The sequence below is a fragment of the Argentina silus genome, assembly GCF_951799395.1.
Source record: "Argentina silus genome assembly, chromosome: 11".
Lineage (NCBI taxonomy): Eukaryota > Metazoa > Chordata > Actinopteri > Argentiniformes > Argentinidae > Argentina > Argentina silus.
The window spans coordinates 14911796-14936246 of NC_139665.1; the positions used below are offsets into that span (position 1 = coordinate 14911796).

A 24451-nucleotide genomic window follows, 5' to 3' on the forward strand; every position below is an offset into this window, starting at 1 on the left:
ATGTTGTTGATGAAACATATTGGGAGACTGCCAATACATGGCCTCCATTCTGATCTCCACTCATGGTCAGTCCATACTACGCCATTGGCTGATATAATGGAGCTTTTTGGACAACTTTCTGATTGGCTAAGGTACCCCTCACCTGGAACACCCTGAACCAATGAGCAGGTGGACACACACAGCCGTCTGACTGGGGAGTTGTGGTGTGATGCCAATGGGGCTGGGGCTGGGGCAGTGTGTGTGTGTGTGTGTGTGTGTGTAGCCTTTTCCACACAGCAGTGGGGAGTCCAAAGAGCTCCTTTTGTTTGAGTAAGAGGAAGTAAAGAGAGAAAATATGCAGGTTTCTAAGAATTTTGGATCATGCGAATAGGGAATTAGCGTAATCCCCTGAAGCCAAATTCTGCGTAGACATCATCCAGGCGACCAACTCGTGCCATTTTTGCTTAATAAGCATGTTTTATTTCGCTACAGAGCTGGAGCAAGATAAGAGTGTCTGCGATGTGTCAGGGGCACTGTGTGAGAGTTGTAGAAGATCACAGTGGGTCAGCTGAGCAGTAGGTAAAAGGCCTCTCAGATAACTTCCAACACTCCCATGAGCTGATCTGGGGAGGCAGGTAGAGCGTGGAGCATGGAGCGGAATGAGGAATGGTATCAAACACACATTTCTACCTCCACCAGCCTTCATCGGAGCTGATGCAGTCCGTGGTCCAGGTTGAGAGTTCATTATGACAAGGTTATCCTCAGGTTCAACGTGCAGAGTGGTCAAGGGCCACAGACACACAGATGGAGCTGGTTCATCTCCCATAGACTCTTGTCTCCCCTGCTCCCTAAGAACACTCATTCTTTCCCTCTCAGGGAATTTAAATGGATGGAGGGGTGATATATATGGTGGAATCTCCCCTTTTATTTGGCACATACTTCAACCAATGCAATGCTTTTAAATTCATGAAGGGTAGTGAACAAGTGCAGAAACTACTTGCTGTAAGTATGACTAGATGTTCTTACTGCCCCCTGCTGTTGAAATATGATAGATACAATATCTTTGAAGAATGACGGATCCAAAGGAAAATCAATTATCTCTGCATCTGTATCTTCACACTTATTCTTTCCTGTTCCCAAAATATTTAAACCACACAGGGTTGTATTATCACAAGTTTATTATGTGACTTTGTACAATAAAAACAAAACAAAAGACAAATAAAAAATACAGAGATGCAGTACATGAACAGAGCTAAATGTGATGTGAGGGAGGCCAGCTTTGGTGGGAGTTTAGCTGATCCAGAGTCCAGGAGACTCAGTGGCAGGTGAGGAGTCCCTCAGGGGAGTTGACAGCTGCTTTACCGCACAACACATGCAACAGTCCAGCTTCCCTCCCCACCGTCATCTAACAGGGTTTCCCAATCCTGGTCCCAGGGGCACACTGTGTGGGTGGGTTTGGAAGATTTGATCAGGCCATAAAAAGCTTAACCAAATGGTAGAACTCCACTAGGTTTTTATAAACATTTTATTTACCGTGTTAGTTCACATTAAAATAATTCTAAAAAGGCTTTTCCTTTTTCCTTTCTAATGACAGCCTGCAGAGTGTCCTCCAAGACCAGAATTGGGAAACACTGACCTAACATGTATGAAACAAAATGAACAACAAACGATTACTGTAGCAGGGCCAATATATAAGAGAGAAATAAAAATTAAAAACAGATGAAAAAAAAACCAAAGAAGAAATGAAACGTTACATGACTGAAGTTATACACTGCAGTCCATGGCTAGATAATTTAAATTACAATAGATGGAAGAGCATAACATTTTGGGAAGGAAAAAAAAACAAAAACTAATTGCTAAAAAAAAAAAAAAAAAAAAAGATTTTTCTTTTTTTTTTAATTATAAAAACAACGCCTGAGGTGTGCTTCAGCCTGTAATGTTTTAACTGATGCAGTCTGTCGATGTGCAGTAAGTGAGAGGCCTACGCCTTAGTTTGGTCATTTGGCGTTAAAAAAGCAGTCTCCACGGTAACCTACCAACAGGAAAAGAAATTAACTGGAAGAAAAGAACACATTCTTGGGGTATTCTGGGTTCCAAAAAAAAACAACAAAAAACAAAAACAACAACAGGTTTTCCTTTTTGACATCGTGGATCAACAGTTCATGTCTCTGTGTGTCTTTTGGTGTGAATGTTTGTGTACAGTGAACCACAAAACATGATTGTACAACCGTCTAACGTGTCCATCTTAGGGGAACAATAGATAAGATGGGCCTTGGGGGGGGAGAGAGAACAGGGAGTAGAAGGGGACATAGTGGAGCATGTTCCAGGGCGAGCCTGTCTGTGACGGTGAGTCTAAAGAAGGACACCCCTCTCCTGCTCCTCCAGTTAAAGTCCCACAGTCCACAGACAGAGCTGCCCTTTTGGCCTTCACACATGCAGACGGTGGTATCGGGTCAAATGGGTGACGTTATTGGTTGACAGACAGACTGACTGTCCAGGCTGGCAAATTGGCAACTAGTACATTGTTACATGGTCCTACCATACCTTCTAAAATATCTTCTTCTTTTTGTTCTTTTCCAAGGTCCTATAGGGCATGAGAGAGAGAGAGAGAAAGAAATGATTTAAATCTTAATAAAATGGTAGAACATTCAATAAGGAGCTGTTTGTACCAGAATGACCCTGCCCAGCTCTCTACAAGTGTGCGTGATGTCTTAGGAGACACATTTCTGTTTACAAAATAGGACAATAAAGCGATATTCTATTAGCTCTTAACTCACCAACTGCCAAATCATTCCGGAACACTCACCACCAAGAGTGCCAAGTGTTTTATGTGGTATTTACCTCACAACAATACTCTGATTGGCTACAAAATGAAGCATCATCATTTATGCATTTCTGGCGAATAAAGTCACACTCGGCACTGAATGTGTTAAGACCGGGGTCGAGGAGGTTCTATGCCACGTGATGTGTTGCTGTGCTTGTCGCTCTGTACCTGGAGGCGTCGAGTTTCTGTTGCTCCAGCAGCCTCTGCTGTGCCTCCCAGCCGGCCTTCTCCTCGTCGTGCTGACGTTTCTTCTCCTCCAGCTCCTTGTGCTGAGCCTCCAGGTTCTTCTTCATCTGCTCGTGACGTCGTGCCAGCTGCAGTTACACAGGAACACAGCCAGGGGTCAGGTATGCACACACCACCACCACCACCGCAACAGCAACAGCAATCGGTTAAACAGCTCATCAGAGCCCAAATGGATGTGTAAGCTATAATAGAGGATTTCTAGGAGTGTGTGTGAGCTGCAGTAGAGTACAGAACCAATCATAGTTCTGAAAGACTTTAGTCTGAGGTTTAGTCTGATTTGAAAGGCAGGGCTATTGTGGGTGACTTTACCTCTTGCTCAGAGTCTTTGAGCTTCTGGATTTTCTCCTTGACCTTCATCTCGAACACCTGCTCCATTTCCATTTCCATCTTCTTCATCTTCGCCACATGCTCTCTCCGCTCCTCCTCCATCTGCGCCAGAGGACTCCTGCAGCCACGAGACACACACACACACACACACACACACACACACACACACACACACACACACACACACACACACACACACACACACACACACACACACACAGACACAGACACAGACACAGACAGACACAGACACAAACAGACATCAGTCTGGAGCTTGGCACCCAGCCCCAGCCCATAGCTCAACTCTCTCAATGATGCCAGTTCTGTCTTTTGACATCACATTCAAACTATGGGCGAAGGGATAGGAATTCCCTTCTAGGATCAAGCAGAGGACAGATGGCTGTGTATGATGAAGGAGGAGGAGGAGGAGGAGGAGGAGGAGGAGGAGGAGGAGTAGGGGAGAGGAAGGCTCAGCATGTCAGGGACAGAGGGAAACGGCGGCCCCGTCTGTGTTAGCAAGCCAAGCCATCGCTGGGTTAGTGAACACCAATAAGCTTTAGGAACAGGCAGGGTGGGCAAGGGCTTAATCACCAGATAACAAATAGGATTTATCACCAGTCCTCATTGGATCTTAACACAGGGCTTTAGCTACGGGACACTATTCTACCATCAACGACTCAATTACGTTATCTGGACAATTCGCAAGATTGCTGTAGATATTATCCACTTAATGATCTTGAAGAGGCTTCTAACCTAAAAAAAGAGCAGCACAGAAAGCTGTGTATGAGATATCTCTATGTAGCACAGAAAGCTGTGTATGAGATATCTCTATGTAGCACAGAAAGCTGTGTATGAGATATCTCTATGTAGCACAGAAAGCTGTGTATGAGATATCTCTATGTAGCACAGAAAGCTGTGTATGAGATATCTCTATGTAGCACAGAAAGCTGTGTATGAGATATCTCTATGTAGCACAGAAAGCTGTGTATGAGATATCTCTATGTAGCACAGAAAGCTGTGTATGATATCTCCATGTAGCACAGAAAACCGTGTACGAGATATCTCTATGTAGCACAGAAAACTGATCAAGGCAAGGGGTAAAAAAAAAAAACTAACGTAGAGGACAACTTGAACAACTGAAATGACACTTACATGCCGTCACCTGTGTCAAATCTAAAAAAAAACAGACAATACACACACATACACACACACTTATCATGCTGTAATGATACCATGCATTAGAGAGCAACTGTTAGATAATGACAGGTGATGGGTGGTTAATGTGCTCAAGGAAGGCTGTGTGTGCATGGCAGACAGCCTGGGGGTTAGCCTAGTGGTGGCTCCAGGGTTGGGTGAGGGAGAAGGGGGGCCTGGGTGGGTTAGCGCTAGCCCGTGGTGGGGGCTGTGAGTGGGGGTGTGGGCTGTGTTAGTGCTGGTCATGCAGTGCTCTGTGGGGGTCAGTGGGTGTCTGGCTGTCGGGTCACTAGCTCTTCGCTCTGGGTGAGCCTCCCGGACAGCATTAACTGGCTTGAGTGTGAAGGCCAGCCCTGCGGTTGAGGAGTTAACCTTTCAGGAGTGACCTTTTACCTACAGTATGAACCTCACTGTCTCCTCTGACGTGTCCATCTTAGGGAAACCATAAATAAGATAGACCTCTGTCACTAGTTCTGGCCACTACCACTCAGGGATTACACCGGTCAAATTACCTTCTGTACTAGATTACCACGTAGGCGGGGCCCAATCTAGTAACCTGCTTTGAGGGAGTGGACCAGACCAGAGTTCACTGGTAACAAATGGAAAGCCACAACAAACCCATACAGTCCAGTACTAATGCCTGTTTTTTCTGACTAAGTGACTGACTGGCTGAGACTTGACTGGCTGGCTGGCTGAGACTGGCTTAGACTGACTGACTGGCTGGCTGGATGAGACTTGACTGACTGGCTGGCTGGCTGGATGAGACTGGCTTAGACTGACTGACTGGCTGGCTGGATGAGACTTGACTGACTGGCTGGCTGGCTGGATGAGACTGGCTAAGACTTGACTGACTGGCTGGCTGGATGAGACTTGACTGACTGGCTGGCTGGCTGGATGAGACTGGCTAAGACTTGACTGACTGACTGGCTGGCTGGCTGGCTGGATGAGACTGGCTAAGACTTGACTGACTGACTGGCTGGCTGGCTGGCTGGATGAGACTGACTGAACTGAACTAAAACACTCACTTGGTGAGCTGGCCCTTGTTCTTGTTATTGTCCACTCCGTTGTAGGTGACGGCGGCCAGCTTCCTGCTGCGGTAGTTCTCGTAGTGGACGTTGTTGGTCACGTCCTTCAGGTCCTGCATGTGGGTTCTGGAACAGAGCAGGGAACCAATCAGAGAATGCCACTGTGTGTGAGTAGGGCGCTGGCATCACAATGTCCTTCTGCCATCTGCTGTGAATGCGGCAGTTTACATCAGAGGAAGGAGGGAGGGAGGGAGGGAGGAAGGGGTGTTTATGTTGTGCGTTTACCTGATGAGCATGTTCCGCAGAATTGTGAAGTCGCAGTGTTCTCCGTTCTCCACTGCAGAGAGAGGGCGGGGGAGTGAAAGAAATTGGGACAGGTCAGCGAGGAGAAAAACAGAGAGAACCAAAAGAAGAACCAAAGCTGACCCAGGAGAGGCTCCCTGTGCTTTTAGCGGTCAAAGAGGGAGCTGACCTAACACAGCCCCCTGAGCCTGGGAGAGCTGGGCTGGGCACGGTTCCAGAGAGCAGCAGGGAGGGACGGAGGAGGGGCCGCCTGGGTGGGTGTCATACCAGGAGCTAACAGCAGGGGGTGCTAGACATCATGCCTTCTCTCCCACGCTCACAAACACACACACAGATAGTCTCTCACCCCCCCCCCCGAGGTTTCTGTCTGCGGCCGTGGAGGGGTTGCATAGCTGACAAGTGGCCTTGCCCTCGCTCTCCCGCCCACTCCATATTTACACTTACATGGAGCCAGAAACATTTTTGGCATTCCAAAATCTGAACTCCCTTGGGCGTGTAACACAACATGCGATGCCACAGTACAGTTGGAGCCTCACAAGTCTGTTCAGTAGGGGGCACACCATCGAACTGAACGCTCCATCAGAGCTTCAAAGCCTCACTCTCACACAGCATTTACATAAACCCTCACAGATCAAAGGCTGTGACTTTCTAATCTGGATGCACGCACACACGTATATACACACACAGACACAGACACACACACAGACACAGACACAGACACACACACAAAGGAGAGATAAAAGGGAGGTATAGATAATGTCAGAGACATCCAGGCGAGATTTATCTACACAGCAGCGAGCAGTGAGTCCCAGTTCAAAGAGGGGAATCTAAGCTTCATAAACCAGTCCTATTCTACTGGTGAAGGGGCTCTTCAGACACATTTACAGCCCCCTCCCTCATTAGATTGGGGTAGAGTCATGGAAAGAGGATATGCGTGTCAAATGTTCACTCATCAAGCCATTCTGACCATCTGCGATTCATCCTACGGGGGAAAAAGCAGAAGTGAATTCCACAGGAGGAGTTTCAATAGGAAGAGCCCAGGCGCCTGGAGAACACGTGTTTAACTAAAGCTATTCCTCTCTCGCAGCTTTGCATCCGTCCCTCACGCTACATTCCTGCGTGCGCCATCTTTCGTCGAAGGTGTTCACTGAGTTTTGGAAACGAAGAAAAGCGCCTATGGCGCGTCTTGCAGCAGCGCTGCAGCAGCTTCCTGTCTCACACCAAAGACAATTTGGTCACATCCTGTGCTGTCGAAAACGTCTGCAAATGACTGGTTGCTCAGGACACAGGCCTGTTCTGTGAGTCGAACACGTTCAATCTAGTTATGAGGGAGCTACCAAAGGTGTTTGTGGGAACAGGGTGATTACCCTGGGTGAATACTTCCAAACACTGAGCCTTCAAAGACACAAACATCTTGATACTTCATACTACCCTTGGCTTTCGGTTGCTTGAATAAACATTGGCATGGAATCATGCAAGGTGTGCCATGCTAGTTGTATAGCACATTAACTAATATTCTAGTTTGTGGTTTTACATTCCCGGATCATTGTGTCATGAGGAGATAGCTGATGTTACTGGTCAAACAGGAACTCACACGCATGCACACACACCTCAGGGGGGAAGATTACGTCAAGTCAGCCAGATAACAGAACATAACTCTCAATGTCAGTTGGACAGGAGGCTCCTGAATCTAGTCTGATCTCTGGTGCGAGAATAATGTCGATGCCAAGGACTTTTAAAAACTGTTTTTCAAAAGTAAACATGTTAGAGAATCTGAGTTAGTGCAGGGCAGAGCGCCGATGGAAACCCAAACACAGAGACCCCCCAGGGGCTAGCTGGACTGGCATTTATGAGTGACATGACCTGTAGATGCACTTCCCCCAACACACACACACACACACACACACACACACACACACACACACACACACACACACACACACACACACACACACACACACACACACACACACACACACACACACACACACACACACACACACACACACACACACACACACAGAATAACACCCTAAGGGTTGGTGTGTGTGTGTGGGTGTGTGCACACGCTCTCTTGGTCCATCAATACTGCGGACAGGCCAGTATCCGTGACCTCTGCTCCCCCACCTTCGGCCACGCCCCAGGGGTACTGCCTCCCTCGCACACGTTTTCCGTTGACCTCGATGATGGTGTTGCTACCGACGACGGCCAGAGGTAAGCGATCCTGCAGAGACGGGGACACAAGTGAAACACAGCTGACACACGGCGGACACAAATAACCTGTTACACAAGGCTGTGCATGGAGACACACACACACGTCTGAAACAATGCCAGACTCCATGTAATCTGCAGAGAATTTGTTTTTGTTTTTTTTAGTGTCATCACTGAATTAGATCAATAACATGCAAAAATAATGTGCTGTTTTGTGTTTAGGCAGGACGTCGGAATCATTACAATACCACATTTTGTATTTTAAAGAGCTACATACATTGACGGACATAATTGGTGTGACTGTACATACTGTAAAAAAATAGTAGTATAAAAAAACACAATTGCATTCATTTTATGTCTACATTGAATAAGGTACGAGTGAGTAATTGTTTTCTTTTGTATAAATAAAACAGTGAAAAAGTATTTAAACCTGAGGTCAAATGTGGAGCGCATTACCGGAGGCTTCACAACAGCAGAGTTATTTCAATCTAAACTGTGACATGACCTCTGTGGGTGCCAGTGGAGGTTCTAGTGTTAACAATGTTTCTCTTTTTTGAACGGCCTGGAAAACCAACTGATAGATAAAGCAGCGCGTGACAGGACCTTGAACAAAGCTCTAATGGTAGCGACAGTTCAGGCACTGGGAGCAGTGCTTCAGGCACTGCTGTGTGTATGTATTTATTGTTTGTGGCAATGAGTGTGTGTGTACTGTTGTATGTGAGAGAGAGAGAGAGTGTGTGTGTGTATGTATATGTATGTATGTATGTATGTATATGTGTGTGTGTGTGTATTACAACTGCAGAGCTCGATGGGCCAGAGGAGGACATGTGATAATCTGACCTAGTTCTGCCTCTGTTCAAGGTTAACCACTCTGACTCTGGCTAGCTGGTCCAACCAGGCTAGAACACTGCTGTTCTGGCTTCAAGGTTTACAATACAAAAGGTTTACAATACAATACAATATTGAATGCTCCATCTCTGGGGAACACAAACCTTAATCTTCTTGACCAGCTTAATCTCCTCCTCGTCCTCTGTCTCTGGGAACTCGTAGATTTTGATTTTGTGCTCGGTGATTTCTCTCATGATCTAGAGAGAGAGAGAGAGAGAGAGAGAGAGAGATAAATAAAGGTGAGGGTTAATGTGGTGAACAGACTGTTTTAGCAGCCTGCTCCGCCTCTGGTTGTCTCTCTATCTAGGGCAACGAGGCGCGCGCGCACACACACACACACACACACACACACACACACACACACACACACACACACACACACACACACACACACACACACACATCGATGCTTACACTGAAGGTCAGTCAATATGCACAGGATGAGGAAACTGTTTGCTTATTGCTTATTCAGCACACACTTTGTGCTGCTGATGTTGTTTGACACACACACACCATCAATGATCCCTTGCATGTGTGTACCTCCCATCCGACACATAACTGACATACCCTCATCAGCGCACAGGTCACTAACACTCGAGCCACAACATCTGTATACTAAGAAAGACACGCTTTCAAACAAACCATAAACAGACAGTCACCCATATATACACGCATAGGGCATGATATGTACACAGAACCCCCCCAATCACACACACACACACACCTGCTTCTTGAACTGTTGGCACTCCTCAGGAGTCATTGTGTCTGCTTTGGCGATGAGCGGGATGATGTTCACTTTTTCATGTAACCGTTTCATGAACTCAATATCAAGGGGCTTCAGTCTGGGGAGAGAGGGAGAGAGAGAGAGAGAGAGAGAGAGAGAGAGAGAGAGAGAGGCGAACAGGAAGAAAGAGAGGTTTTGGGTTTCAACAAGTGCCTTTAATTTAACAGAGGGGTTCTTGGGGGACCAGGCTCAGCTTGCTGGCTCTATACCAGGCTGGCCCGGGAAGGTCCAGTTTCACAGCTTGGCCGACCTCTTGGCTGAAAAGGGGGGATTGCGGAGAGGAAACGACGCTTCAGTGGCAGCACTGCTGACGCTTCACATCTGGAGCGTCCAGAACAACACAGTAAATCTCAGAGTGAAGCTGGGATTCTTCTCTGTTCTGTGGGCTTAAACAACGCCTCTCCATTAAACATATGTCATGATGATAGGTATTTTGTATGGTCACCAGTCTGTTTGTAAAACAGGATATCGGGGGTGTCTAAGCAAGATTCCATCCAGGAACACCAGAAATATGCCACGTATCAGATTGTACTGTTCTGTACAATTGCCTCTGGTCTGTCTTTAGGTTTAGATAGTGTTATTACATAAAGCAAGAATTTTATTGTACAGGGAAACATGTTTTCTACTGTGCATTTGATAATAAACACTTTGAATCTGTATACCCTAACATCAACAGAGGGTAATACGTCTCTCTCTCTCCCCCCCTCTCCCTTCCTCCTTGTTGACGGGCAGTATTTGGAGAGTCCCGTGGAGACAGAGGGACAGCCAGATGTTGCTGTGAAAGGTGGCATACGGTGTTTATCCTGATGGATGAGTGCAGCCTGGCAGACACACAGGGGGCAGAACAAGGGCTCGGTCAGAGAGGCACAGAGACGCTCAGGGCCGAGCAGCTCAGGAGCACTGGCCCGTCAAATGGCCTTTTGTTGTGGGGAGCACAGAGCAGCCCAGTGTCGGGAACAGCAGGGACAGTGTAGGGAACAGCTGTGTGTGCTGGCAGGAGAGGAGAGCAGAGAAGAGTACGGACCAGTCAAGACGGGGAGAGAGAGAGAGAGAGGAGAGAGAGAAAGGGAGACTCCAACACAGTGAGCCCAGGACAGATTAGACAAATGTTTGTCCTGCCTCAAGACAGCGCCAGCAGGGGAGCAGGGAGGGAGCTGAACCAGGCTGGACAGCTTGACCCAAGGCCAGGGACTAGGGAGGAGGGAGGAGGGAGGAGGAATGACAACATGTAAACAGTGTTACACATAGTTTTGTTACTTGTATTTTCCTTGTGATGATGAATGCCCTCGAGGTCAGCCAAGCTGTGAACAGCTGTGAGACATTTGTCTATGTAAAAAGCGCTGTACAAATAAATTGGATTTGTCAATTGATTGATTGATTGATTGAACAGGTCTCTGGAAGAAACTCAAGTTTTAAATGATTGAGGAAAGACAGGCAATTATTGAAGACATGACAAGATGAGTTCATTCAGCATTGGCGGCCAATGCAGATGCAGTACCTACCCATGTCCAGAGGGGGCGATGAAGTAGAGACAGGAGTGCACTCTGCTGTCAGGCATCTGGCGTCTGTTCACCCGGGATTCTGAGTTGAGGTAATCCTCAAACTTACTGTCAATGTGATCGATGACCGGCTGCCAGCTAGGGCAAAGACAATAACTCACTGTCAGGCTCAGTGTGTCTCAATATACACATATAAAAGGTACACATCCAGATGTATCCATTACAGTCAGTAGGTCAGTCAGCCAGTCAGTCAGTCAGTCAGTCAAACCAGGTATTAGTACTAGACCATATGGGTTTGTTTTGGAGTGTGTTGTTACTAGTAAACTATACTCAGTCAGCCAGCCAGCCAGCCAGCCAGCCAGCCAGCCAGCCAGCCAGCCAGCCAGTCAGCCAGTCAGTCAGCCAAACTCACCAGTTACTATTGTCCACTGCATCCCCGAACCCTGGGGTGTCGACTATGGTGAGCAGAAGCTGGACTCCTCCCTCCTTTACGAGCACCTTGGATTGCTCCACCTGAAGGACAGTTGGGGACATACACATCTCTTGAGGACACAGTCTACTGTGCAGCACTTTAGCATGGTACTATAGTGAGCTGAATCAACAAATTCCCCCAAAACACGACAGAGTCAAAATGATGCTTGGTAGGAACACACCCGAGACATGCAGACACACTAATTTAAGGCAGCTTGCTAGCCTTAGGATTTGAGGAGGACTTCTGACCCAGTCCCAGAGAGAGAGAGAGCAGTCAAACATGGCCAACCTGGCTGGTACACACATCACAGCACAGGGCCTCTCTCTCCTCTTCAGCGTCTCAGCAGGCCAGGAGATGAGCTCTAATCAGCATGGGGTCCAGCCCTCGTGATCAGCAGATGAGCCGCACTTCTGATTCAATCAGTCAGGAGGTCCATATCAGGGCCTGCACCATGTTGTTGTCCTGCCTTGTTCAGCCGGAGATTGAAACCATTTCCATGTGCTCGGGTGAGTGATAACTTCAGCTGACACAGAGCAGTGCGAGAGTTCAAGTCAGCTCTGCTTGGCAGACAGTTGTAGACAAACCCCAAGCATGGGGTAAACACAGCACCGCAAATATGCTGTAACTCACTATGCAATAAGTCTACTAGATCGCGCTCTAATGGGATCTAACCCTAACCATCGTTTCTTTAACTTGATTAGATGAGGTCTTAAAGGGAGAGTGACAGGCTGTGTAGATGCTATGTACCATTTAGAGAAGGCAGCTCCTTTCCAGAGCAGAGCAGGCCACAGTCGAGCCTAACCCCAGCTAAACTGAGCCATCACCTTTCACTTAGGCAGCACCACAGTAATGCCCGTGGTCTGAGGCTAGATTCTGGCTGCTCTCTGCCGGGCCGGGCCGGGCCTCCCCCTGCCCCCCCCAACACACACACACACACACTGCCCCACTGTGGCTATCCCACATATCCCACTGCACAGCACATCTCAGCAGACAGGCTCGCCTCACACAAGAGGAACGCCCTGGAGCTTTTTTAGACCACTGAGGAAGAAAAAAGAGAAAGAGGGAATAAAAGAGAAACAACAAGTGCGAGAGAGAGAGAGAGAGAGAGAAAGTCTATTTTGTGAGCAGCTGGTAAAGGGATGAGTGTTGTTGGTCCTAAACGAGGCGTTTCTGGCCAGGCTGAGGTGAGGCTGTTTGTTTGGGTGGGTGAAATGACACACAGCTGGTTTAACAGGCTGAGGCCTCTGTGGGCCAGCCCACTAATGAGACAATTTAAAACGGCTGGGTGTGGAGAAAGGACACAGGAGACAGCAGGTGTTAGAATCTCACCTGTCCCAACATTCAACACTAACACTTGTTCTACCTTTTTTTTTTTTTTTTAATCACTTGTTTCTCGTTATCCTTTCATCTGTGTCCTGTCCTCTCTGGGCCAGCAACTACGTGACTACATGAAAAAAAAAAAGACGACATGAAAAAGAAAAGAGAATGACTTAAAAATACATCTCCAAGACTACAACCGCCAGCATGAAGTCAGCACAGACTTGGTGCTTCATTTATTCTATATATTCTTCCATGCTTGATGCAGAAGATCCATCGTTCTCTAAACCGTTCTCTCTCTCTTACAGAGGAAAGGTCATGAGTTCTAAGACATGTTTTGAAAACACTGATGATAAGCTACGGAGAGCTCGAGTGAGGACCGCAGTATGCTCCTTTCTGTCGTTTAACTACCAACTGCGGGAAAACTGGCGGGGAGGAGAGAGAGAGAGAAAAAATAGCATGGTTGAAAAACGTAATTTTCAAGCTGTAAATCCATGGAGGAGGCGGGAGTCGCTCAATCAATCAATCAATCAGTGCAGGAATGTGAGCAGACCTTTTATGGGACAGGAGCGTGACGACACGCTGTTCCCTAGCGAAGGTGGGCCAGGTCTGGTCTGGTCTGGGCCGGAGGATACTTCACTAAGGGCTTCTCCTTTACTGTGTGGGACCCTTGACCCTAGAGGCTAGATTCACAGAAGAGCAGTGAACGCCATCAGAGAAGGACCGGTCTGTTGTCTGCTATATGGCTTTGTCGTAAGCAGGATCCGTTATCATACCGGCGACATCATCAAACAGATCTTCACCTCGCCATCGAGCCAATGGTGGTCTTCTCCCCGGCTCTGTCGTGAACGGCAGACACACCAGTCATGATGCAGAGTGTAACTCTCTGAGGTGGCAAAAATAATAATAATAATAATAATAATTGCCATTTAGCCAACGCTTTTATCCAAAGCAACTTCCATTGCAGTGAGTGCATACATTTCATGTATATATGGTCCCAGCAGGAATCAAACCCACAACCTAAGCGTTGTTAGTGCCATGCTCTACCAACTGAGCCACAGAGGACCAAAAACAACTGACTGTTCCTGAAGTGTAAGAAACACTCCCTGTCTGGAATGAGTTACAGATGGAAGTAGTGTTCTAGGAAGAGATCAGTGCTGCCTAGACATCTTCAAAATAATCTTTAAAACAGACACTTATATCTATCCCTCTCTCCCCCTCCCCCGCCACTCCACAACAGGATGAGTCAGGCGGCCACAGACATGCCTGTTTAAGCGGCTGACCACAATGAGCTCACAGGAAAGAGGAACAACACTGGGACCACACCGCTCTGCTCTGATTAGCTCAGCCGTGTCACATGATGACATTAGGGCTGCTAGATGTTAGCATGGTACGCTAAAGCGCTAGCCTGCTTGAAACACCCATCACCCTCACCCTCATCACCTTCCCCTTGCCGACCCCACACAGTGAGTGCAACCCTGCCCTTCTCTGCCCCCCGGCCCTCCAATACCATTGATTTAACCCAAGTTATTATCACCCAGTATCCCATGCCGTTCAGGCCTGATGCCGCTGACTCTGGGATGGACGGCCGGGACTGGTTTCCATTACAGAGAGCATTCCACTGGGTTTCATCACATTGCTCTGCCCCGACTTGGAAACAAAAGCGACCACAATTATTCAAAATGTAATTAGTCTGTGGTTCCTGGACGGAGTGAGGAAAAGAAAAGAGAACTGTATTCATTCTCCCCTCCTCCTCCTCCTTCTGCTCTCCCTCTCTACTAGGATAAACAAGCTCACAGCCATACAGTTCCCTGCTCTTCCTCTGGGATTGTTACCCAGCCAAGTTCATCAGGAGCCTCTAGGAATCCTCTGTAATAAAGTTCACTATCTGAGCCAAAGGAAGCACAGAGAAACCACGCACACTACACGGACGGACGGACACACACACACACACACACACTCTAATTTAAACTTTTACTAAGAGCTTAAGATGTGTAATGCGTAGGTAAACACATTGGCGCGGGGTGAAAGCAGATGGAGATTTAGTCAGTGTTGAAAGGAGACACAGATCACAGGGAACAAGTCCAAGGAAAGCCCCTCCGCATTCAGCTGTACTACTGTACTGTTAGCTAAACTCAACACCGCACAATCACAGGCAGAGAGGGGAGAGGCGCACGCACACACACACACACACACACACACACACACACACACACACACACAGACACACACACAGACACAGACACAGACACACACAGACACACGCACACACACAAACGCACGTTTCTGTTGGCAGGGATTCACAGAGACTGAAATCACTTTCATGCTTCAAAAGGAGGTCAATAAAGCACAGCTATGCATGCAGGTCGCTCTTCGCGGAGAGATGTTTGCGAAGCCTTTAAACCATCTCCGTGGAAGAAGTCATTAATTCCCTAACAGGACAAGACCACTCAACCAGTACATAACAACAAACGAGAGAAAGAGGGGGGAGGGTTGTGGATTATATGGTGCTGTGTAGTGCACACACACACACACACACGCACACTCATTTACATTTTTAATAAGAGCTTAAGATGTGTAATGTGTAGGTAAACACATTGGCGCATTGTGAACGACACACACACACACACACACACACACTTTAAGTGGCACAGATGAACCGGCGCTGGGCACACCACGGGCGTGTGGTGACATGCAGCCCTAGGGAGCCAAACCATTACACTGTCAGACAGCCATGCTGTGAAACCAGAAAGGCAGAGCTATCATTGAGGCCTCGGTGACGGTAACTAAGACGACCCAGAGCAATCACAGCACAACGACCAGGCGCTGAGGGCGGCACCAGCCCATGCTACCATGGCGACCATCCAGCCGTGTCTTCGTGACATGGTCGAAGTCAACCACGCGTCTGTCTGGCACTTTTTTTACTTCCTGTTACGGCTTCTACTTCCTCTACCTAGAATGGCAGGGCAGTGGGCCTGCAGGAGGTAATACTGTCGAGGGTCTAGGTGTCTGAACTTCTAAGAGCCATTCTAGGAGCTGTGTGTGAAATGACTGGCAAGGTGATGAAGGAGAACCATCTCTGTCTGTGGGAGGGTAATGAATTAGCCTACCAGAAACCTTAGAGACTCAGGACAGACGTAGGCTACGTCTGCACCAACAACAGAAACTTCTACACCAACAACAATAAAACTTCTACTTCTGCACCAACAACGATAGAAACTTCTACTTCTGCACCAACAACGATAGAAACTTCTACTTCTGCACCAACAACAACAGAAACTTCTATGGCTGCACCAACAACAACAACAACAACAGAAACTTCTACTTCTGCACCAACAACAACAGAATATTTGACTTGTGCAACAACAACAAAGCCCAAAACAAGCGGGTAGTCAAATGACTCAACATCCCAGAATTCCACAGCTATCAGTGTCCAGCTTACAGTAGCCGTGTGGGAGCCTGGCCCCGAAAGCTGGCGCTGGGCTCCACGCCTCTACCACCTGACTGACGCCCTGGATAGGCATGCAAGCCAAATGACATAACGATGATAATTACAGCACTACTTACACATGCATGTTCCCCTGCGGTTTCCTGCATCCTTACCTCCCTGCACACAACATTAGACGCGACAATAACAAGTCCTATTGAGCAACCTTTTAAGCTAGGCAAGACTCGAATCGAATAAGGATCAGTCATCAGGACAGAGGGTGGTGTTGTCATAGTATTTCTGAGGACGTGTCAGTCTCTGACGAGGGGGAGGAGAGGGGGAGAGGAGTACAGCTGAGCACTGATAAAAGACAGTTTGTGTTTTATCTCCCTCTCAATCGCCACAGGAAGCTGTCTGTTTGGAGCGCCGGGCTCGTCTCGCGTATGGCCGTCCCCCAGACAAAAACATCTCAGTCTGTTTATTGCTTTCAATGCTAGGAACGGCCCTCGCAGCCAGACTTGACACATTAAAACAACGAGAGTGAATGAGAAGCCTTCGACAGGCAGCCAAATCAGACGGCAGGACCCTTCAGCGTCTGTCTGGCTTTGCTGGTAGACTCATTCAGGCAGCTGCCTGCAACCCAAGCAGAATCGGAGACTCCTTTTCTTTTTTCTTTTCTTTTTTGCAATCCTCTTAACTTGACTTTAGGCTCAAATGTAAACCCTGGACTCTCCTGGGCGATCAGTGAGAGACAACCCAGCTCTCTCAGCCCTCGAGTGTCTGTGGTGGTGTTGAAATGTGGCGAGACACCGATGGGTGTTACTGGTTAGCGGTTCGCCTACACATTTGTTAGAAAAATGTTGGAATATGGAATAAAAGGAATATTGAAATATTTGGGAATGTCAGTAACCGAGAAGGAGGCAATTTGTTTATTATCAGAAGGCTGCCGAAGGCCCCCCCATCGAAAAGACGTAGAAGTACGAGTAGTAGTAGTAGTAGTAGTAGTAGTAGTGACCCAGCCATAGTCTCTCCAGTGCTTACATTAGCACACCTATTGAGCAAAGTTTAAATATTGTGGTGCAGAGAGATATTCCGAGGCATGAAGCCTTGGCAGGATACTCTGCCACCACTAGCCAAGGAGTCCATCACAGCCAAATCCTCTACTGTCAGCGTCCTCACAACCCTGGCCCAGGCCCCTGTGTTCACACACACGCACGCACGCACACACACACATAATTCACTAACCTAACACACTATATACAGACACCTTTCACTAGCTTAACTCACACACTGGCACATATTTTACTAACCTATCACACCACACACACGCACACGCGCACGCGCACGCGCACGCGCACGCGCACGCGCACGCGCACACGCACACGCACACGCACACACACACACACACACACACACACACACACACACACACAGTCTAGCCTCTCACTCAGCTTATTCACACATTTGACCTGCAAACACAAATGTCACAATATACTACGCAGGAAGATTCCAACGCTCACACACACAAATGCATTTACTCTCACATCATCACACACTCGTAAACTCGTACGATCACCACATACCGACAGTGTACTCAGACGCTTGTAAATGACTCTCATCCACGTGAGATGCACTCGTGTGGAAGTTGTTAGCTACAAACAGATCTGGATAAAGTCCACACCCCAGGAAACGTTTCTCTCTGTGTAGGCTCCGTCTGAATTACATGCAGTGACCCTCCTCATCTGGTTGAAATCCCCTCCCTCCATCTGAAGCACGCCTCTCTATGTGTCAGTAGAATCTGTGTGTCGATGGTGAAATTCGCCAGATGCACCACCTCCCATCAGCACTTTCTGACGGGTGCACCATCAGACTCTCTTTTAAAACGGAGTGACTTAGTGAGGCTAACCCAAATACAAAACATGACTGCACACTCATTCAGAGAGGCACTCACAAGCCTACCCAGAACGCACACACACACACACACACACACACACCGCTAACTTCTCACTCTTCACCACTTCCATCTGAGCTCCAATGTGCTCCAATTTGACAATGTCATAATCAAATCCACCTCCTTCTCATCCTCCTTGTCCAACTCTCCTCTTTTTTCTCATCCACAAATCAATGTGACAGGTCCAGCCTACATGTGCAGGCCCAGGCCCAGGCCCAGGCTTCCTCTTGGAACTCGGAGCAGGAGAGGAGACAGCCCAGCCACACGTGGGAGCTCTCTGCTACACTTGGGCTTCACTCTCTCAGCGTGAGTCAGTGCCTAGTTCCCACTGCAGGCCCTACACCAGACCTGTGGCTCTCTAAGGCAAGGGGTTCAGGCTTGATTAAACACTGAGGACGCTTCCCTGAGGGAAGAGGAGGGATCTGGAGTCAGGGGTGGTGATCTCCTTCAGTCTCAACCCTCCTGACTGCTCATGAGGGGGCCAGAGTTGTGTGAACAGATCAGGCACCTCACACAGCGAGGCATCCATTTGACATCTCTATCAGGCTAAAACGACCCTCTTACAACAACACCAGCCCGGTCGGCCAATTGAATCCACAGATTAATCCTCCGAATGCCGTGACAGGGTCATCCAGTGGAGAAAAGTAAAAGTAGGAACAAAATCAAAACTCTCATACGATAACACTACCACCACTAATACCATAGAAACTGAAAACCACTGTTTTTTGAAATTTCTGAGGGTAGCTAGTCAATGCTACTGCTTTGGTTGTGCTCAAGTTTGCAATTTGTTCCTACCACAACGTCCTACAAATTACAGGAGGGTAGCCATGGGTGACTAGTGACTATTCATTGACTGAGAAAACTGTGTGCTACACAAATAAGCAACGGGGAGCTCTGTCTAGAGAGGAAAACATTTCACAAACAAGAGTCATGCTCTGAGGTTCACGCTCAGGTCAGGCGCAATTAGCCAACGGTGCTCTGTAAACGGCAGAGGTGGGACTGCTCCTGCCAGGAGACATTAGCTGGTGACGGACGAGGCTTGGTCGATCTGTGAACTTTACTTTTTTTTTTGGTTTAAGCAGATGAACTGGTTGTATTGTCTTACACAGGGGTGGTAACAGGTTATGAGCCATCTCACCAACAAAACATCCCAGAGTGTTTCAAGGTGGACTGTGATGTCAAAGACTCAAAACAAGAGGGAAAACAATCAGGGCACACCTGGGTTTCTTGCTATAGCCTCAAGCACTGACAGTCAATCTGGCCAATGTCAGGGCGAAGGTATTTCAGAGGAGAGCACCAGTGAAATAGATACTGCAGCAGAGAGAAATGGCAACAAAAAAAATAAAAAGCAAGTAGAATTGGTGAATTCCTTTAAGGTCTTTCTTGCGTTTATAAAATGCTGACCTGGCAGAGTGCTGGAAATTCTGATAGACAATCAAGGGCCATTTGTGGCCAAAATAGGGTTCATGTGTACAGAGGAGACACTTTACCTAGTCCCATGCACCTAAAGCAACAGAGAGAGGAAACTACTTTCTTTTTACAAGGCTGTTGAGCTGAAATATTTATCCTCTTTGTCACATCCTGTAGGGGAGGGGTGAACATATTCATCTGCTAGATTAGAGTGAAAAGAGGATGTGTGTGATAGTGTGTATTCCTAGAGAGACAGACAGACAGAGAGAGAGAGAGAGAAAGACAGACAGACAGACAGACAGACAGATTAGTATTGCATAGATCATTCTTTACCTGTACGGTCTTCTTAATTCTGTGGGAAGGGCCAGGGTATTCAGGAGAATACAGGTCCGTCAGAAAGAGGGAGTTGATCAGCGTTGACTTCCCCAGCCCAGACTCCCCTGAGGAAAAGGAGAGAGAGATTTATTTCAAGGTGTATTTCATGCTATACTTGTTTTCTAAATCCTTGTTTTCACAGCAGACTGAGACACATCAACGTGACACGACCTCCAAATTCCAAAGGCCCTGCAGATGTTTAGAATTCTTTAAATGTTTGAGATTCAAAATGTTTTCAACAACAGGAAATCAATCCATCGGAGCCCCTCTGAGGTGACATGGGATGAAGGGAGGCTGCACAGCTAAGGGCTGAATATCTTTCCTCTCTAATTCTTTTCTTGTCTGCCTGCCTGCCTAACTTCTACTAAAGTTAACCTCATTTAGGCCTAACTTTTACTAAACTTAGAACTTTAAAAAATTCTAGTGGAAATGTACAGCTCTTGCAGACTGCCAGAGTGGAGTACATGTAAAATAAGGCACAGTGAGGCTCGTGGGGGGGGGGAATGAATAGTATAAAGTCAACCTCGTCTAAGGGCCGGGAACATGACTGAAATGAGACACGTCCAACTGAAATGAGGCGTATCCACAGAAGTATATTAATTCCAGTATAGGCTACATTATGAGACATTGACAGTTTTTTTTGCTCCCAAGAGAACAATCCCAGGTGCCTCCTCATGTGGAGAGTACCCCAGCACCATCACCAGCATAGCAACTGTGAAGAGTGAGGGCCAATGAGGAGCGGGAACAAAGGAAGCAGTGTGAGGGGAAAGGGGCGGGCGCATGTGGGCCTGGCACTGAGCGCGCTCACACTGGGTTTTCTCCTGACCTTTAAAACACCACACAAAAGGGGCTCTCTCCCTCCTCCCTCTAAATAAGAGGCTCTCTCAACACACACTCTTTAAAAAATCATAAATATTTTCCGAGGGGCCAGAGCCACAGTGACCTCACATTGACAACGGAAATGTTTCAGTGGTCGTTAGCTGGTCTGTATGAGAAGAAATGTGGATATCATCTATGCGTTCCTTCATAAACGAATAAAGGGATTTACTTCCCCCATTGAAGGCTGGTGGAGAATGGGGAGGACAGGGGCTGGGGGGGGGACTGTGGTCTTGTGAAAACAGCGGGTGAAAAATGCTCGTCTTAAACATGTCAGCTTGAATTAAGGAAACTATAAAAAGTTGACAGAAGGGCAGGCCCGAGCGGATACAGTGGGATGCACTGTTCTGTGTGTCTCTGTGAAGCCCATCCAGAACCAGAACCAGACCCTGGCCCAGACTGAGTACCACATGGACGGTGGCGGGGGGGGGTCGGGGGGGAGCTGAGCTCTGGACGATGAGGAGACAGGAGCCAGAACACAGCACATCTCTCTCTGGGTGGGGAGAGGAGCAGGGAGGTGATACTAAAGCTGGCTAAGAGAAATGGGTTTCTTGTTTGCAGAGGAGAGAGGCCAGACCACTGGAGCCCTGCAGGGCCATCGGATACCTTTCTGTGGATCTTATACACTGAGCATGGAGGTGGACGGAGATCAGGAGAGCATTTAGGACCCGTGCTACCCTTCCAGAAGTGCATGCTATGCTAACTAAACACACAACAGGGACGGTGCTTCGAACTATGCTAACGATATGTCTTTTAACTGACAAACTAAAACTAAACATTAGCCAACTTGTTGGGATAAGAAATGAAATGTTCAGGACATCTAAACCTGCATAGCTTTGGATGCTGTACACTACTCTACACATCTGTGAGATTGACTGTACTGGAAGCTTGGTGAATCTTTCTCTATTGAGTCACTTCAATAAACACTGAATGCATTGCCTAAAGGCAAAATCTATTGTAGGCGATTGCACTTTGGCGTCAATAATTGACTGGTTTTCAAATACAATTTGAATCAGGGCTGAAAATAGGCCTCGAGGGCAGCGGGGGTAAACCACAAAGGGACCAAACACCTCTTACGCAACATGCTCTCATAACTAACCTGAACATCAACATGTACACTTATGGTGGAAATTATACCAAAAGTGCTCACTCATTAAAGCTGAGGCAATCATTGTGTCGCACTAATAGAGACTCCCAATACAATGCATGAACTCAGTAGGGTGTTCACGGTAAGCAGCAGTGCACTTCACATGATGTGGCAGCCCTTCCTGTGAGGGTGTTGCATACTAGTTGACTAGCGTAGTGACTTGGACAGGGCCTCGCCCAGACAGCAGTCACTACTCCCCCTGCCACCAGAGCGTGTCCGCTCAGCCCAGAGTGTGGCCGCTCAGCCCAGCCCGCCCGCCTGCCTGCCCTGGGCTCGCCGGCTCGGTCAACGGCCAGCACACTTCCTTTAAAGGAAATTTCCAGCAGCTGTGTAAACCATGGGGGCTTATTCAAAAGGAACTTCCCACTGCATGCAAGGAAAGGGGCTGGTGTAGGGGAAGCAGGAAAAGCTTGGATTGCAGAGGGAGGGAGACGGTTTCATGTTAATTCATTTGACGCTGCTTCCACTGACACACAGACATGGGGCAAAAATACTCTGGTGAAATTAAAAGCGGTCTTGGTCTGTTCTTTGGTGGGGGAAAAGTCTGCAGAGTCTGAGGTAATCATTGTGCTTTTACTGTATTTCACCTTCTGGGCACGACGTCTCGAATGATGTGTGCCGTCGAAGGGGATTTTCTCTTCAAAAGGGGCAAAAAAGACAATAAAACTTAACAAGTCTAACACATGACAAAGGTCTCCATAAACATCTGCGAAAGCCATCAATTTCCTCCAAAGATAGCCTGTGTCAAATCCCTGAATTCCTTCAAGCCTACTTGTTTATGTGGGGCCATTCATTCCAAGAGGTATAAAACCGAATGCATTATAAACTATTTGTATCAACTGGGGCCAAGCACAATGAACCCAGGCTGCGGTATCCAAGACCCAGATTGATCCTTGCAAATGTGTAAATCACTGCCAAATATGGACTTTCACCGGCAAACGTCTGTGGCCCACTTTCACTAGTCTGCCAACAACCAGGTCTGAGAGCTTTGGAAACATCAAGGCTTCCCATTGCAAACAGATACACGGCACACAAGTTATTGGCTAAGAAGTAGACAGACAGACAGACAGACAGACAGACAGACAGACAGACAGACAGACAGACAGACACACACACTATGTGTGGTTGGATTTGTTTGCAGCATGACATGGGCTCAACTGCCCCAATTACCCTGCAATTGTAATTACATACTGCAGACAAACAGTCCCTATAACAGCTCTAACAGCCTCTTTCCTGAAAGGAGCAGAGGGGGGAAACTCCAAGGCGGGACCACATGAATGCTGAACTCAGACACACAGGGACTGGAATGCCAAACGCTTCCCCCTCCTCCTGCTACTCCCCGGAGGGCCAGGGGACAGGAAGTGACCTCACAGGGGTGTTCACTGCCACTTCCTGCACAGGTACCTTTTGGGCAGGACTTTTGGAAGCACAGAATGGCGGGATAAATGGCTGCCTGCCTTCTCTCTCTTCAGCTGTTCAGGCTCCCATCTCTGGCTGCATGAATGGAATTACAGGAAATCTCCCACCCACAATCCAAAAGACACACACACACACACACACACACACACACACACACACACACACACACACACACACACACACACACACACACACACACACACACACACACACACACACACACACACACACACACACACACACACACAGCGGGGGAAAGAACCATGTCTGTCTCCATCACTGAATGGGAAGCACATTTGTTTTAAATATGGTTTCTCAGAATCCCGCTCTACGTGCAAGTTATCCTACTCTTCAGAAACCATCGCTAATGCATTTCTGCAGCCAGCTGCCAGTGCTCTGTCATGACGTTCCTGTGAAATGTAATACTTCTGGACACATGAATGTGTATGGTAGGAGGGTACACATACCCACATTTTTGTGCAGATGTGTCCACATTATTCAGACCCTCTCTAACCGCTATTTTCATGCATATTTCATTGGTTCATACAATAATACACAAACAGTAGTTTTATGGGACAGTAAAATCCCCATCTTTTGGTTTTCCCCAGAAGAATACCCTTTTTGTCTTTTGGGTCTTAAAAAAGGAGGACAAAAAAAATGGCCTGCAAAGATCTACTCACCCACGACCATGAGAGTGAACTCGAAGCCTCTCTTCACAGACTTTCGGTACACTTGGTTGGGAAGATTGGCAAAGCCCACATAACCCTCCAGGTTCTT

General features: G+C 47.5%; 1 protein-coding gene across 4 annotated transcripts; it reads right to left on the reverse strand.

Annotated features, from left to right (window-relative positions):
* Positions 1 to 1139: 1139 nt before the first annotated feature.
* On the reverse strand, positions 1140 to 24451 carry septin7a (septin 7a). Of its 4 annotated transcripts, none has more exons than XM_083680647.1 (14): positions 24355 to 24451; positions 20191 to 20297; positions 11693 to 11793; positions 11284 to 11418; positions 9722 to 9839; positions 9102 to 9194; positions 8026 to 8122; positions 5881 to 5932; positions 5596 to 5721; positions 4529 to 4549; positions 3359 to 3494; positions 2972 to 3117; positions 2524 to 2563; positions 1140 to 1615 (listed from the first exon to the last, which is right to left on the reverse strand). In XM_083680647.1, the coding sequence occupies exons 1-13, from the start codon at positions 24362 to 24364 to the stop codon at positions 2527 to 2529; spliced, it is 1179 nt and encodes a 392-aa protein (XP_083536773.1). In that variant the 5' UTR covers positions 24365 to 24451; the 3' UTR covers positions 1140 to 1615; positions 2524 to 2526. The 4 variants fall into 4 exon arrangements, with proteins under 4 accessions (XP_083536773.1, XP_083536772.1, XP_083536771.1 ...); XM_083680646.1 differs by having other exon boundaries at positions 1140 to 2011; XM_083680645.1 differs by having other exon boundaries at positions 1140 to 2563.